This window comes from Aotus nancymaae, unplaced genomic scaffold, assembly GCF_030222135.1.
Source record: "Aotus nancymaae isolate 86718 unplaced genomic scaffold, 86718_ANA_hifiasm-v0.15.2.pri h1tg000029l, whole genome shotgun sequence".
Classification (NCBI taxonomy): Eukaryota; Metazoa; Chordata; class Mammalia; order Primates; family Aotidae; genus Aotus; species Aotus nancymaae.
In genome coordinates, this window is record NW_026988442.1 from 18,616,543 (window position 1) to 18,628,483 (window position 11,941).

At 46.3% G+C, this 11,941-nt stretch overlaps 1 protein-coding gene across 1 annotated transcript in view; it reads left to right on the top strand.

Moving 5' to 3' along the window:
* PPP1R16B (protein phosphatase 1 regulatory subunit 16B) overlaps window positions 1-11,941 on the top strand; it is a 91,410-nt gene that overhangs the window by 74,668 nt on the left and 4,801 nt on the right. Inside the window, 5 exon segments of the mRNA XM_012455021.3 lie at window positions 1,092-1,217; window positions 2,068-2,143; window positions 2,918-3,047; window positions 3,140-3,308; window positions 11,737-11,940. Coding sequence (XP_012310444.1) covers window positions 1,092-1,217; window positions 2,068-2,143; window positions 2,918-3,047; window positions 3,140-3,308; window positions 11,737-11,940 — 705 coding nt within the window.

Consider the following 11,941-nt stretch of genomic DNA (forward strand, 5'->3'; position numbering starts at 1 on the left):
TCTTAGCTGGACAGTTGATGTCTTTTTGCTTTATTTCCTTCTCTCTCTTTCATTCATTCTCATGGTCATCACTTAGGGCTGTCTAAGAATGTTAATCCCTTACTGAGTGTTCATTATGGGCTAAGCACTTTATGTATTTTGGGGGCAGATTGAACAAGCATGATCACTGAGGTCTGCTAGGCAGTGGCCATGACTGAAGGCCTTGAATGGGATCACAGTCCCTTATTGGATGTATTATCTATTGCTGTATAACAAACTATCCCACAATGTAGCATCTTAAAACAATCACAAATATTTATTGTCTCACATGGTTTCTGTTAGAAACAGCTTAGCTGGGTGGCTCTGGTTCGGTGGCTCTCATGATATTACAATCAAGATGTTGCAATATTGTTGAGACTATGGGACTGCAGTCTCATCTGAAGGCTTGACTAGTGCTGGAGGATCCACTTACAAGGTGGCTCACTCACATGGCTGGGAAGTTAGTGCTGCATGTTGGCAGGAGGCCTCAGTCTCTCATCTCCATAGGACCTCTCCTTGGGGCTTCTTGAGGGTCCTCACAACACAGTGGCTGCCTCCTTCTAGGGTAAGTGATCCAAGACAATGTGAAGTAGAAGCAGCAATGCCTTTTATGTCCTAGCCTCGGAGGTCACACACAGCCACTTCACAATATCCTATTTGTTACAAGTGAGTCACTCATTCTGGCCCACATTCAAGATGAAAACAGTTGGGCTCCATCTTTTAAAGGAAGATGTGTCAAAGAATTTGTAGACATATTTAAAAATCACCATGTTGAACCTCAGAGACCCCTTCTCCAGGGCTCAGTGCACAGTAGGGGCTCAGTAAATGCTATTGCTTAACTACATGGATGCTAAGACCAACCACAGGGGAGAAGAACTCAGCTCTTTAACTTTCCTTCTAGGTCCATATTTCAGACTTAATAATCCTCCACAATGTGGCTGTATTTCCATCTCATTCTATTCCATTCTACTGCCCCCAAGGATGCTGTGGTACTTGGGTGGAGGTGAGGGCTAGCCTACCTTCAATGTGGGGCTGATTCCCTAGGGAATGCTCACTTCTTTCCTCTCCTCCAGCTGCACATAGCTGGAGCCAATGGATACCTGCGGGCCGCTGAGCTCCTCCTGGACCATGGAGTGCGTGTGGATGTGAAGGACTGGGATGGCTGGGAGCCCCTGCATGCAGCTGCCTTCTGGGGACAGGTAGTTCTCACCCACAGGGCTGTGGGGAGGCTGGCACATGGTTAACCTGTTAACACCAAGTTTTTTGGGCTGGCAATTGGCTTCAAAGAACATAAGACTTTAAGGTTTAAGGTGTTAACTATAACTCATATGTGGGCTATGAAAAGGCCTAGGGAGTTTGCAAAAACAATGGACAAGTTGTGTTCTTGTTCTTTTTTTTTTTTTTGAGACAGAGTCTTGCTCTGTTGCCCAGGCTGGAGTGCAGTGGTGCAATCTTGGCTCACTGCAACCTCCATCTCCTGGGTTTGAGCAATTCTCCTGCCTCAGCCTCCTGCGTAGTTGGGATTACAGGCATGCATCACCATGCACAGCTAATATTTTGTATTTTTGGTAGAAACAGGGTTTCACCATGTTGGTCAGGCTGGTCTCAAACTCCTGACCTCCAGTGATCTGCCCACCTCAGCCTCCCAAAGTGCTGGGATTACCAGGCATGAGCCACCACGCCCAGCCAACAAGTTGTGTTCTAATAGGATTTGTGTTCAAATTTGCAAATAAGAAAATTCCCAGCATTTTTGCTCTGAGTAGTTTATCCATTTGTTTTTAGTCCCTCCTTAGATATCTGCCAGCTCTAGAGTTACAGCCAACTCCTTCTATTCCTTCTTGGTGTGGCCCAGGCATGTGGAGGAGGTGCTAAGCTCATTGTATCTGTCTGGATTCTCCCCATGACTGTAGCGTGCAGGCCTTCCCTGGAAATCAACTTTGTCCCACCATTCTGTGGGTCACATCCTAAGAGAGCTTGGGCACTCTCTTCACCTCCTAGGCTTTCTGAGCACTGGGCAAGGGGACACGTGAGCTTCTTCCTGTATTTCAGATGCAGATGGCAGAGCTGTTGGTATCCCATGGAGCTAGTCTCAGTGCAAGGACATCCATGGATGAGATGCCAATAGGTAAGTTCAGCACAACACCTGGCATGCACAAATAGGCAGTTATCCATTTTTTGATGGGTAGAGGGAAAAACAGATAAATATATGGTTGTATAGATTGATGGATTGGTATGTAGATAGATGGATGGATTAATTAATGGATGGTAGAATAATGGACAGATGGATGGACAGATGAATGGATAGATGTATTAGTGGATGAATGGATGGATGAGGGGGTAGATAGGTAGATATTATGAGGTATGGTTGAATGGATGGGAGGATGGATGGATGGATGGATGGATAGAAAAATAAGTGGATGAGTGGGTAAAGGGTGAATCTATGAATAGATGACTCAGTCAGCAATAGGTAGATAGCTGGATGAAGTGGGTAGGTAGAATAGTGGGGAGTATGTAGATTTCTCAGTGTCTTTGCATAATTTATTGCTCGGGCTATATGGGATACCTGCTTGTTTCCCTCACTACTTCTCATATCAGTGAAGACTTGAGGACTCTTCTTGGAAACTATCAAAGAGGAACATGAATGCCTCGGTCATAGCTGGGAAACTTAGGAGTTGTGACTGTGCACAGAACCTGGGTTTCCGATTCTTATAATCTTCTAAGGTTTGGGTTGCAGCCCCGCTGGAACTTTGGCTGGCATTGTTTTCTTCCCTCCCTGCCTGCCCCAAAAGATGCTTAGAGTTTTCAGTGGATTGGGGTGGCAGCTCCTCTGGTTTGGCGCACCCTCTTGGGCCACAGGTCCTGGCGCCATCCCCTACAACAGACTCCTCTGCCCCTTCAGACCTGTGTGAAGAGGAAGAGTTCAAGGTCTTGCTGCTGGAGCTAAAACACAAGCATGACGTGATCATGAAGTCACAGCTGAGGCACAAGTCATCCCTGAGCCGGAGGACGTCCAGTGCAGGCAGCCGTGGGTGAGTCTGGGGCAGGGCAGCCAGGGGTCCCCATGCATGCTTCTGCCTGTGGAGCCTGGGTGTAGCCTCCAGCACCCACTCTGTCCCCTCAGGAAGGTGGTGCGTCGAGCCAGCCTGTCGGACAGGACCAACCTATACAGGAAGGAGTATGAGGGAGAGGCCATCCTGTGGCAGCAGCGGAGTGCAGCTGAGGATCAGCGGACCTCCACCTACAATGGGGACATCAGGGAGACCAGGACAGACCAAGAGAATAAGGACCCTGTGAGTGGCCTCATGCCCTGCCCCAGTGTCAGCCACCGCCTTGGGAGGAGAACAGGGCTCAACTGACCTTGCCTCTTCAACTGAGAGCCTTCAGAGGGAAGTAGCCAGGCACTGCCCTTAAACTAGTGTATCCAGTCTGATGGTGGTGGCTACTGTAGTTAAGGAGGTGATCGGGGGTGTATTAGAGGCTGAGCTGGGCACATTGGCACACAGGTGGGTCTCCTAATTGACAGGGGGCAAGTGTCCGCTATATGCCTAGTTGTTCACCAGCAGACCTTGCAGTAGGCTTCCCAGAAAACAGCTTCAGTAGGGCAGTCACCCAGGAGCTGAGGGTGCTACAACTTCTTTTTCAAATATTGAGAATTGTGTTTATCAGAACATGCTTTTTGAAAAACAGAGTAGGATCCTAGTAGGACCTCTGAGAAGCCTGCTTCTGTAGCAGCCAATGGTCCTTTAAGCTTTAAGCTGCTTTCCTAAGGGGATGCATATTCATTTCTAATGGCTGCTTTAAGAAATGATCACAAACTGGTTGGCTTAACACGACAGAAATTTATTCTCTCTCACTTCTGAAGGCCAGAAGCCTAAAACCGAGGTGACACCAGGGTTTGTTCTCTCTGGGGGCTCCCAAGGGGATTCTGTTTCACGCTTCTGTGAGCTTCTGGTAGCTCAGGAGTTCTTCGGCTTTTTCTTGCATGAGTCTAGTCTCTGCTTCTGTCTCCACCTGACCTTCTTTGTGTATGTGTCTGTTTTCTCTTCTTTTTTTTATTTTTATTTTATGGGATTTTTTTGAGACAGGTTCTTGCTCTGTCACTCAGGCTGGAGTGCAGTGGCATGATCATAGATCACTGAAGACTCCAACTCATGGGCTCAAGGGATCCTCCTACCTCAGCCTCCAAGTAGCTAGGACTATAGGTGGGGGCCATCACACCTGGCTAATTTTTAAATTTCTTGTAGAGATGAGGTCTTGCTATGTTGTGCAGGCTGGTCTCAAACTTAGCCTCAAGCAATCCTCCCACCTTGGCAGGTGGGAGCCACTGTACCTAGCCTGTTTCTTCTTCTTATAAGGACACCAGTCATTGGATTAGAGCCCATGCCAATCCACTAGAACCTAAACTTAATTTAATTTATTACATCTGCAAATGCCTATTTCCAGATAAAGTCACATTCAGAGTTTCCAGGTAGACATGAATTTTTGAGGGATACTACTTAACCCAGAACCAACACACTCAGCATGGCTGCTTTCTTGCTGAATGGAGTGAACAAGTTTGGGGCTGGAGTGGAGTTGCTGAGGACAAGGGAGAAGGTGACTGTACCAGAGGTGGTCTGCCATTTTGGTTCTTCCACCACACCATGAACAGATGAAAACATGCCTAGAGAGTTTAGCTTTGGCGGGATGAAATTGATTAGCTACCCAGCATACCCATGTGTCTCGGAGGGACCCTGCATCCCAGGATGAGACAGTCACCTACTGCCTGTCTCATCAGGAGGCATGAAGGTACCTGCCCAAGGGGAGGCCACATCAAAGCCAACAGCTGGTGATGGAGAGAGCATATAAGGTAGCTTTCTTCTGCCTGGCTCCTAAGTCTGTGGATTGGTGAGAAAAGAGATGTAGATCAAGATCAAATCATGTTTCAGATGCCTCTCAGCTATGCTTTATTTTTAATTTGTGATTGTGGTGTAACTTATGTATGGTAAAGTAGACTTTTTTTTTTTTTTTTTTTTTTTTATATGGAGCCTTTCTCTGTTGCCCAGACTGGAGTGCAGTGGTATGATTTCGGCTCACTGCAACCTCCGCCTCCTGTGTTCAAGTGATCCTCCTGACTGAGCCTCCTGAGTAGATGGGACTACAAGTGCCCACCACCATGCCTGGTGGATTTTTGTATTTTTAGTAGAGATGGGGTTTCACCATGTTGGCCAGGCAGGTCTCCAACTCCTGACCTCAAGCAATCTGCCCACCTGGACCTCCCAAAGTACTGGGATTATAGGCATGAGCCACCACGACTGGCCAAGTAGACAAACCTTAAATGAGATTTTCAACACAGTTTTACAAATGTACACACTCAGATGAATTCACAGAGCATTTTCATCATCCATGTTCTCTCTCAGTCCTTTCTCCCACTCCAGATGTAGCTACTATTTAATGTTGAGCTCTAAAGTTTAGTTTTGCATATGCATGTGAATGGTCCCTGTAGTTTGTTTGCTTTTGTGTCTGTTTTTTTTTTTTTTTTTGCGGGGAGTTTCACTCTGTCGCCCAGGCTGGAGTGCAGTGGCTCGATCTCGGCTCACTGCAATCTCCGACTCCCTGGTTCAAGCAATTCTCTTGCCTCAGCCTCCGAAGTAGCTGGGAATATAAGCACATGCCACCATGCCCAGCTAATTTGTATTTTTAGTAGAGACGGGGTTTCACTGTGTTGGCCAGGGTGATCTCAATCTCCTGACCTTGTGATCCGCCTGCCTCGGCCTCCCAAAGTGCGCCACCGCGTCCAGCCTAGTCAGTCCTTTTAACTGCAGCCATTCCGAGGCGGGTTGCTGGGGTAGCTCACATTTTAAATGTCTATTTCCCTGAGGATAGATGATGTTGAACACTTTTCACGGGCTTATTGGCCATTTGGTTCTCCTGTTTGGTGCAGCATCTGTTCTCGTATGCCGCTTTGTTGGGTTGTTCGTTTATTTATTTATTGTTTCCTTTCACAGCCCTCATACAAGTTAGGTTGTATATTTTTTCCTGATTGATTTGTAGGAGAGACTAGGATCCTCAAAGAAATCCTCATGGAAGCAACCCCTCCTCCTCCACACTTGCTCGTTCCTGTTCTGTTCAGATTTCACAGGCCCCAGACACCCGCTAGAAGTGCTTATTGGTGTGGAGTCTAAGAAATCCATTAAGCCCTTAGGGAACAAGGTGGGCTGTACTGCTGCTGGAAAGCAGCCTGGGTTAGGCCTGATGGTGTTGTTGCTGTTGTTAATTTCCAGGGCTTCCTCATCAAGACTGCAGTTTGTTTGGGGTTAGGCAAGGTAAACAGATGAGCTACTTTACCTCTGGGACTGCGTTTTTCAGACCTGGGGAATAGAAGAGAAAGAACCAAGATGAGAGATGGCATAACCAGAAGCAGGTGGTCTTCACCCTGTTTATCCGCAGGCCAGCCCCAGGGCAACTCTCAGGGCCCGGGGATCCAGATTCCAGCCCCAGCCCTGGAAGATACAAGGAGATCATAGGATACTGCTACAAAGCTCCAAACTCGTTCCTTTTTCATCCCTCCCCCTTTCAAGCCTTTAGGTGCTGTCTAGGTGCTGTCTTAAGGTGGGAATTCTCAAAGCATGGTCCCTGGAACAGCAACATCAGCATCACCTGGGAACTTGTTAGAAATGCAGATTCTGGCTGGGTCCAGTGGCTCACACCTGTAATCCCAAAACTGAAGGAGGCTGAGGTGCGAGGATCTCCTGAGCCTAGGAGTTACTGGACAACATAGCAAGACCCTGTCTCTACCAAAATAATAATAATTACTATTAGCTGGGTGTGGTGATGTGTTCCTGTAGTCTTAGGTCTCATGAAGCTAAGGCAGGAGGATTGCTTGAGTCGAGGAATTTGAGGCAGCAGTGAGCTATGATAGCTCCACTGCACTCCAGCCTGGGTGACAGAGTGAGACCTGGTCTCTGAAAAAAAATTAAAAATTAAAATTAAAAATTAAAATAAATAAATGCAGATTCTCAGGCCCCACCTCAGATGTGGTGATACTGCTGCACACAAGAATTTCAGAACCACTTATTTGAGGAGTAATTTGTTCAACCTGACCCCCAAAATTACATTTCTATGTGCCTTGTTAGCTTTCAGAGCTGACTTTGGTTCATGCTTTTGACAGAGTCAACTTCCTGGTGCTAGGCATAGCAGTGTTGACAGCCCGGGTCTCTTTCACCGGTGGTTCACAATCTCAACTGTACAATAGAACCACCTGAACCACCTGGGAAGATGTTGTTGTTTTAAATAAATATACATATAAAAAACTATATATATATATTTATTTAAAACATATTTATATATTTGTTGTTGTGTATATATATGCATATATTTGTTATTGTGGTTGTTGTTTTTCTCTGAGACAGGGTCTCACTCTGTCGCCCAGGCTGGACTGGAGTGCAGTGGCGAAATCTCAGTTCACTGTAGCCTCTGCCTCCCAGATTGAAGTGATTCTCCCACCTCAGCCTCCTGAGTAGCTGGGACAACAGACATCCGCCACCACGCCTGGCTAAATTTTGTATTTTTTGGTAGAGACGAGGTTTCCCCATGTTGGCCAGGCTGGTCTTGAACTCCTGACCTTAAGTGATCCACCTGCCTTGGCCTCCCAGAGTGTTGGGATTACAGGCGTGAGTCATTGCGCCCTTTGTTTTTTAATCCGATGTCTAAGCAGCAATCCAGACAGACTAAGTCAGAACCTCGGCATTATATATATGTGTTGTTATTGTTAAAGCTAAAGAGAGACTGTTTTTGAAGTGATTGCAGCAGTAAGTAGAATACTTCAACCACAGAATTGGCAAGGATCACAGAGGTCAGGGAGAAAGGACTTTGTTTTCTAGGGAGGAGGACAGAGGCTGCAAGGACTGAGGGTGGGGGGTGGGATGAGCAGGTGGTGTAATTGGACAGTTGACCAGGAATGTGTGTCCCGTGGTCAGCACATTTCCAGAAGGGTCTTCAGGAGAGGTTTTCTGCATTGCAGTGCTTGCTTACCCTCTGCGTGAGTCAGTCCAGGATCCTGTAGGGAGGGGAACAGCTTAACTAAAATTTAGTTAAATCATTTACCGCTGGGCATGGTGGCTCATACCTGTAATCTCAGCGCTTTGAGAGGCCCAGGAGGGAGGATCATCTGAGGTCAGGAGTTCGAGACCAGCCTGGCCAACATAGCAAAACCCTGCCTCTACTAAAAATAGCCGGGTGTGATGGCAAGTGCCTGTAATCCCAGCTACTTGGGAGGCTGAGGCAGGAGAATTACTTGAACCTGGGAGTCCAAGGTTGCAGTGAGCCAAGATCAAACCACTGCACTGAAGCCTGGGCAACAGAGTGAGACTCTGTCTCAAAAAAAAAAATCATTTAGCAAGCATTTAATTTCAATTGATTAAATGAATTTATCTAATTCATTTTATCTAATCATTGCAGAGAAAAAGAATGAGAATTTGGGGAACTGTGTCGGGTTGCCCTAGGAAAAGGAGGGGTCATCTGAGCATTCTGGAAATCCTATAAGGAAGAGTAATTCTGTGCAGTCAGCCATTCCCCAGAACACAAAATGTGGGGGTTTTGTTTAACCTTCCTGTTTTCCAGTATCTCAGTTCAACATTGCCAAGATGATGGTGCCTATTTGTATGGGACTCAGCCCATCATTTGTACCTCATTAAGCATTAGGCAAATAAATACATTTAGAAGTTTCCTGCATCATGAGAAAACCTCTTTCCTTTAACCTGCATCCTTCAGACTGGAGTTATTCTGTCTTTCTTCAGTGCTCTCATTTCTGACACTGGAGATGGATATAGGTGGGGTTTTTTTTGAGGGGGGGACAGGGTCTCATTCTGTCACTCAAGTTAAACTGCAGTGGTGCAAATATGGCTCACTGCAACCTCGACCTCCTGGGCTCGAGTGATCCTCTTGTCCAGCCTCCCATGTAGCTGGGACCACAGGCACACACTACTACCACGCCCAGCTAATTTTTTCTTTTTTTGAGACGGAGTCTTGTTCTGTCTCTGTCGCCCATGCTGGAGTATAGTGGCACGATCTTGGCTCACTGCAACCTCCGCCTCCTGGGTTCAAGTGATTCTCCTGCCTCAGGCTCCTGAGTAGCTCCCCCCACCCTCTGCCTCTCCGCCACCACACCTGGCTAATTTTTGTATTTTTAGTAGAGACGGGATTTCACCATATTGGCCAGACTGGTCTCGAACTCCTGACCTTGTGATCTGCCAGCCTTGGTCTCCCGAAGTACTGTGATTACAGGTGTGAGCCACTGTATCTGGCCTAACTTCTAAATTTTGTAAAGAGGGGGTCTCATTATGTTGCCCATGCTGGTCTCCAACTCCCATCCTCCCATTTCAGACTCCCAAAGTGCTGGGATTACAAGCATGAGCCACTGCACCAAGCAGGCATTTTTTCTTTTTAAACTAATAGACTTTATTTATTTATTTTTTTAAAGCAGTTTTAGAACTCTAGAAAAATGAGTGGAAAGTGCAGATATTTCCCATATACACCCCCTCCACCCTGGTTTCCCCGTTTTTAACAACTCGCACCAGTGTGGTGCTTATGTTATCACTGATGAGCCAATATTGATACATTATTATGAACTAAAGCCCATAGTTTACGTCGGGTTTGCTCTTTGCGTTGTACCTCCTGTGGGTTTTTTGACAAATGCATAATGTCACGTGTTTATCATGATATGATAGTGTCACACAGAATGATCTCACCAAGTGGTTTAGGTGGTTATATTAGACAGTTGAATTTGTGAACACCTGGTTAAAGAGACCAGGGCTGTCTCACTACTTATGCTTCCTCCCCAAACCCTAGCAACTACTGATCTACTGTCTCCATAGTCTTGCTTTTCCAAAATGTTATATACTTGGAATCATATACTATGTGATATTTTCAGATTGGTGTTGTACTGAAGAGCTGCAGAGAGAAGAAAAAAAATTTTTTTGATTGAAGGATGATGCAGAATTGTCCACCAAAGAGACTGTAGCAATTTACATTCTCAGCCAACACTGAGTAATAACAAACTTTAAAAATATTTGTCAATATGATACCTAAAAATGATATATATATATATATTTTTTTTGCCCAGGCTGGAGTGCAGTGGTGCAATCTCAGCTCACTGCAACCTCCACCTCCTGGTTCAAACAATTGTGTTGTTTTAATTTTTATATTAGTAATGATTAGTGAGGATGAATATTTTTTCCAGTGCCATGTATATCTATGCATTTTGCTATAGGCTGCATATTAGTATCCTCTGCCTACTATTTTTGTTGGGTAGGTAGGCTTTTAAAAATTGACTTTTGGCTGGGTGCGGTGGCTCACGCCTGCAATCCCGGCACTTGGGAAGCTGAGGAGGGCAGATCACTTGAGGTCAGGAGTTTGAGATCAGCCTGGCCAACATGGTGAAAGCTTGTCTCTACACAAATACAGAATCAGCTGGGGATGGTGGTGCGCACATGTAATCCCAGCTACTTGGGAGACTGAGGCAGGAAAACTGCTTGAACCCAGGAGGCAGAGGTTACAGTGAGCCAAGATTGTGCCACTGCACTCCAGCCTGAGCGACAGAGGAAAACTGTCTCAAGACCAAACAAACAAAAAATTGACTTTGAAGAGCTCTTTGGCTGAGTGCGGTGGCTCACGCCTGTAATTGCAATACTTTGGGAAGCTGAGGCAGCCTCCCACAAGGTCAGGAGATTGAGACCATTCTGGCCAACATGGTGAAACCCCGTCTCTATTAAAAATACAAAAAAATTAGCTGGGTGTGGTGGTGTATGCCTGTAATCCCAGCTACTCAGGAGGTGGAGGCAGGAGAATCGCTTGAACCCGGGAGGTGGAGATTGCTGTGAGCCAAGATCGCACCACTGCACTCCAGCCTGGTGACAGAGCAAGACTCTGTCTCAAAAAAAAAAAAAAAAGCTCTTTATACTTTTAGAAAATTAGTCTCTTTTCTGTCATATATGTTGAAAATATTTTTCTAGTTTCTTCATGTGTCTTTTGACTTTGTTCGTGATTTCTGCTGTGCTTTAAATGTTAGTTATTGTTGCCTGTATCTATTTTTTAGTTTATAGTTTTTAGGAAGCAGCTACTTTTCAAGCTCTTGTTATCCAAGGATTATTGGGTATTCAGGATCCCTGGATAAGAATCTTTGTGAGATACACTTCCCATACAGAGGAAGGATTACAAGTGACTGAAAAACCCAACTAAAATGGACTTACACACAAAAAGAATTTATTGGCTTATTCAACTGAAAAGTCTGGGCCGAGAAGGATCCAGGGCTTCACATGTGTCATTAGGATGCAGTGTCTGCGATCTCTGCTTCCAGGGTTCAGGTGATTCTCCTGCCTCAGCCTCCCGAGTAGCTGGGATTATAGGTGCCCTCCACCACAGCCGGCTAATTTTTGTATTTTTAGCAGAGATGGGGTTTCACCATCTTGGCCAGGCTGTTCTTGAACTCCTGGCCTTGTGATCCACCCGAGGGTGGATCAGGCCTTGGGTCCTGATCCAGGCTCTGGAGCAAGGCCACATTCAGTCAGCTCTACGAAAATTCACAGATTGAGGGTTCCCCTAAGGATGATTTTGGCTCCAATACCCAGGGAGGGAAAACAAGTAGAGGAGAGATCCAAAAAACAACGCCCTCAGCAGAGAGACAGGTGGATAGTAGGTTCAGATCTTCCAGCCAGCTGGTAATGTTGTCCTTCTCACTCGCAGAACCCCAGGCTGGAGAAGCCCGTGCTACTCTCCGAATTTCCTACCAAGATCCCACGAGGTGAACTGGACATGCCTGTTGAGAATGGCCTCCGGGCTCCGGTCAGTGCCTACCAGTATGCACTGGCCAATGGGGATGTCTGGAAGGTGCATGAGGTGCCCGACTACAGCATGGCCTATGGCAACCCTGGCGTGGCCGACGCCACCC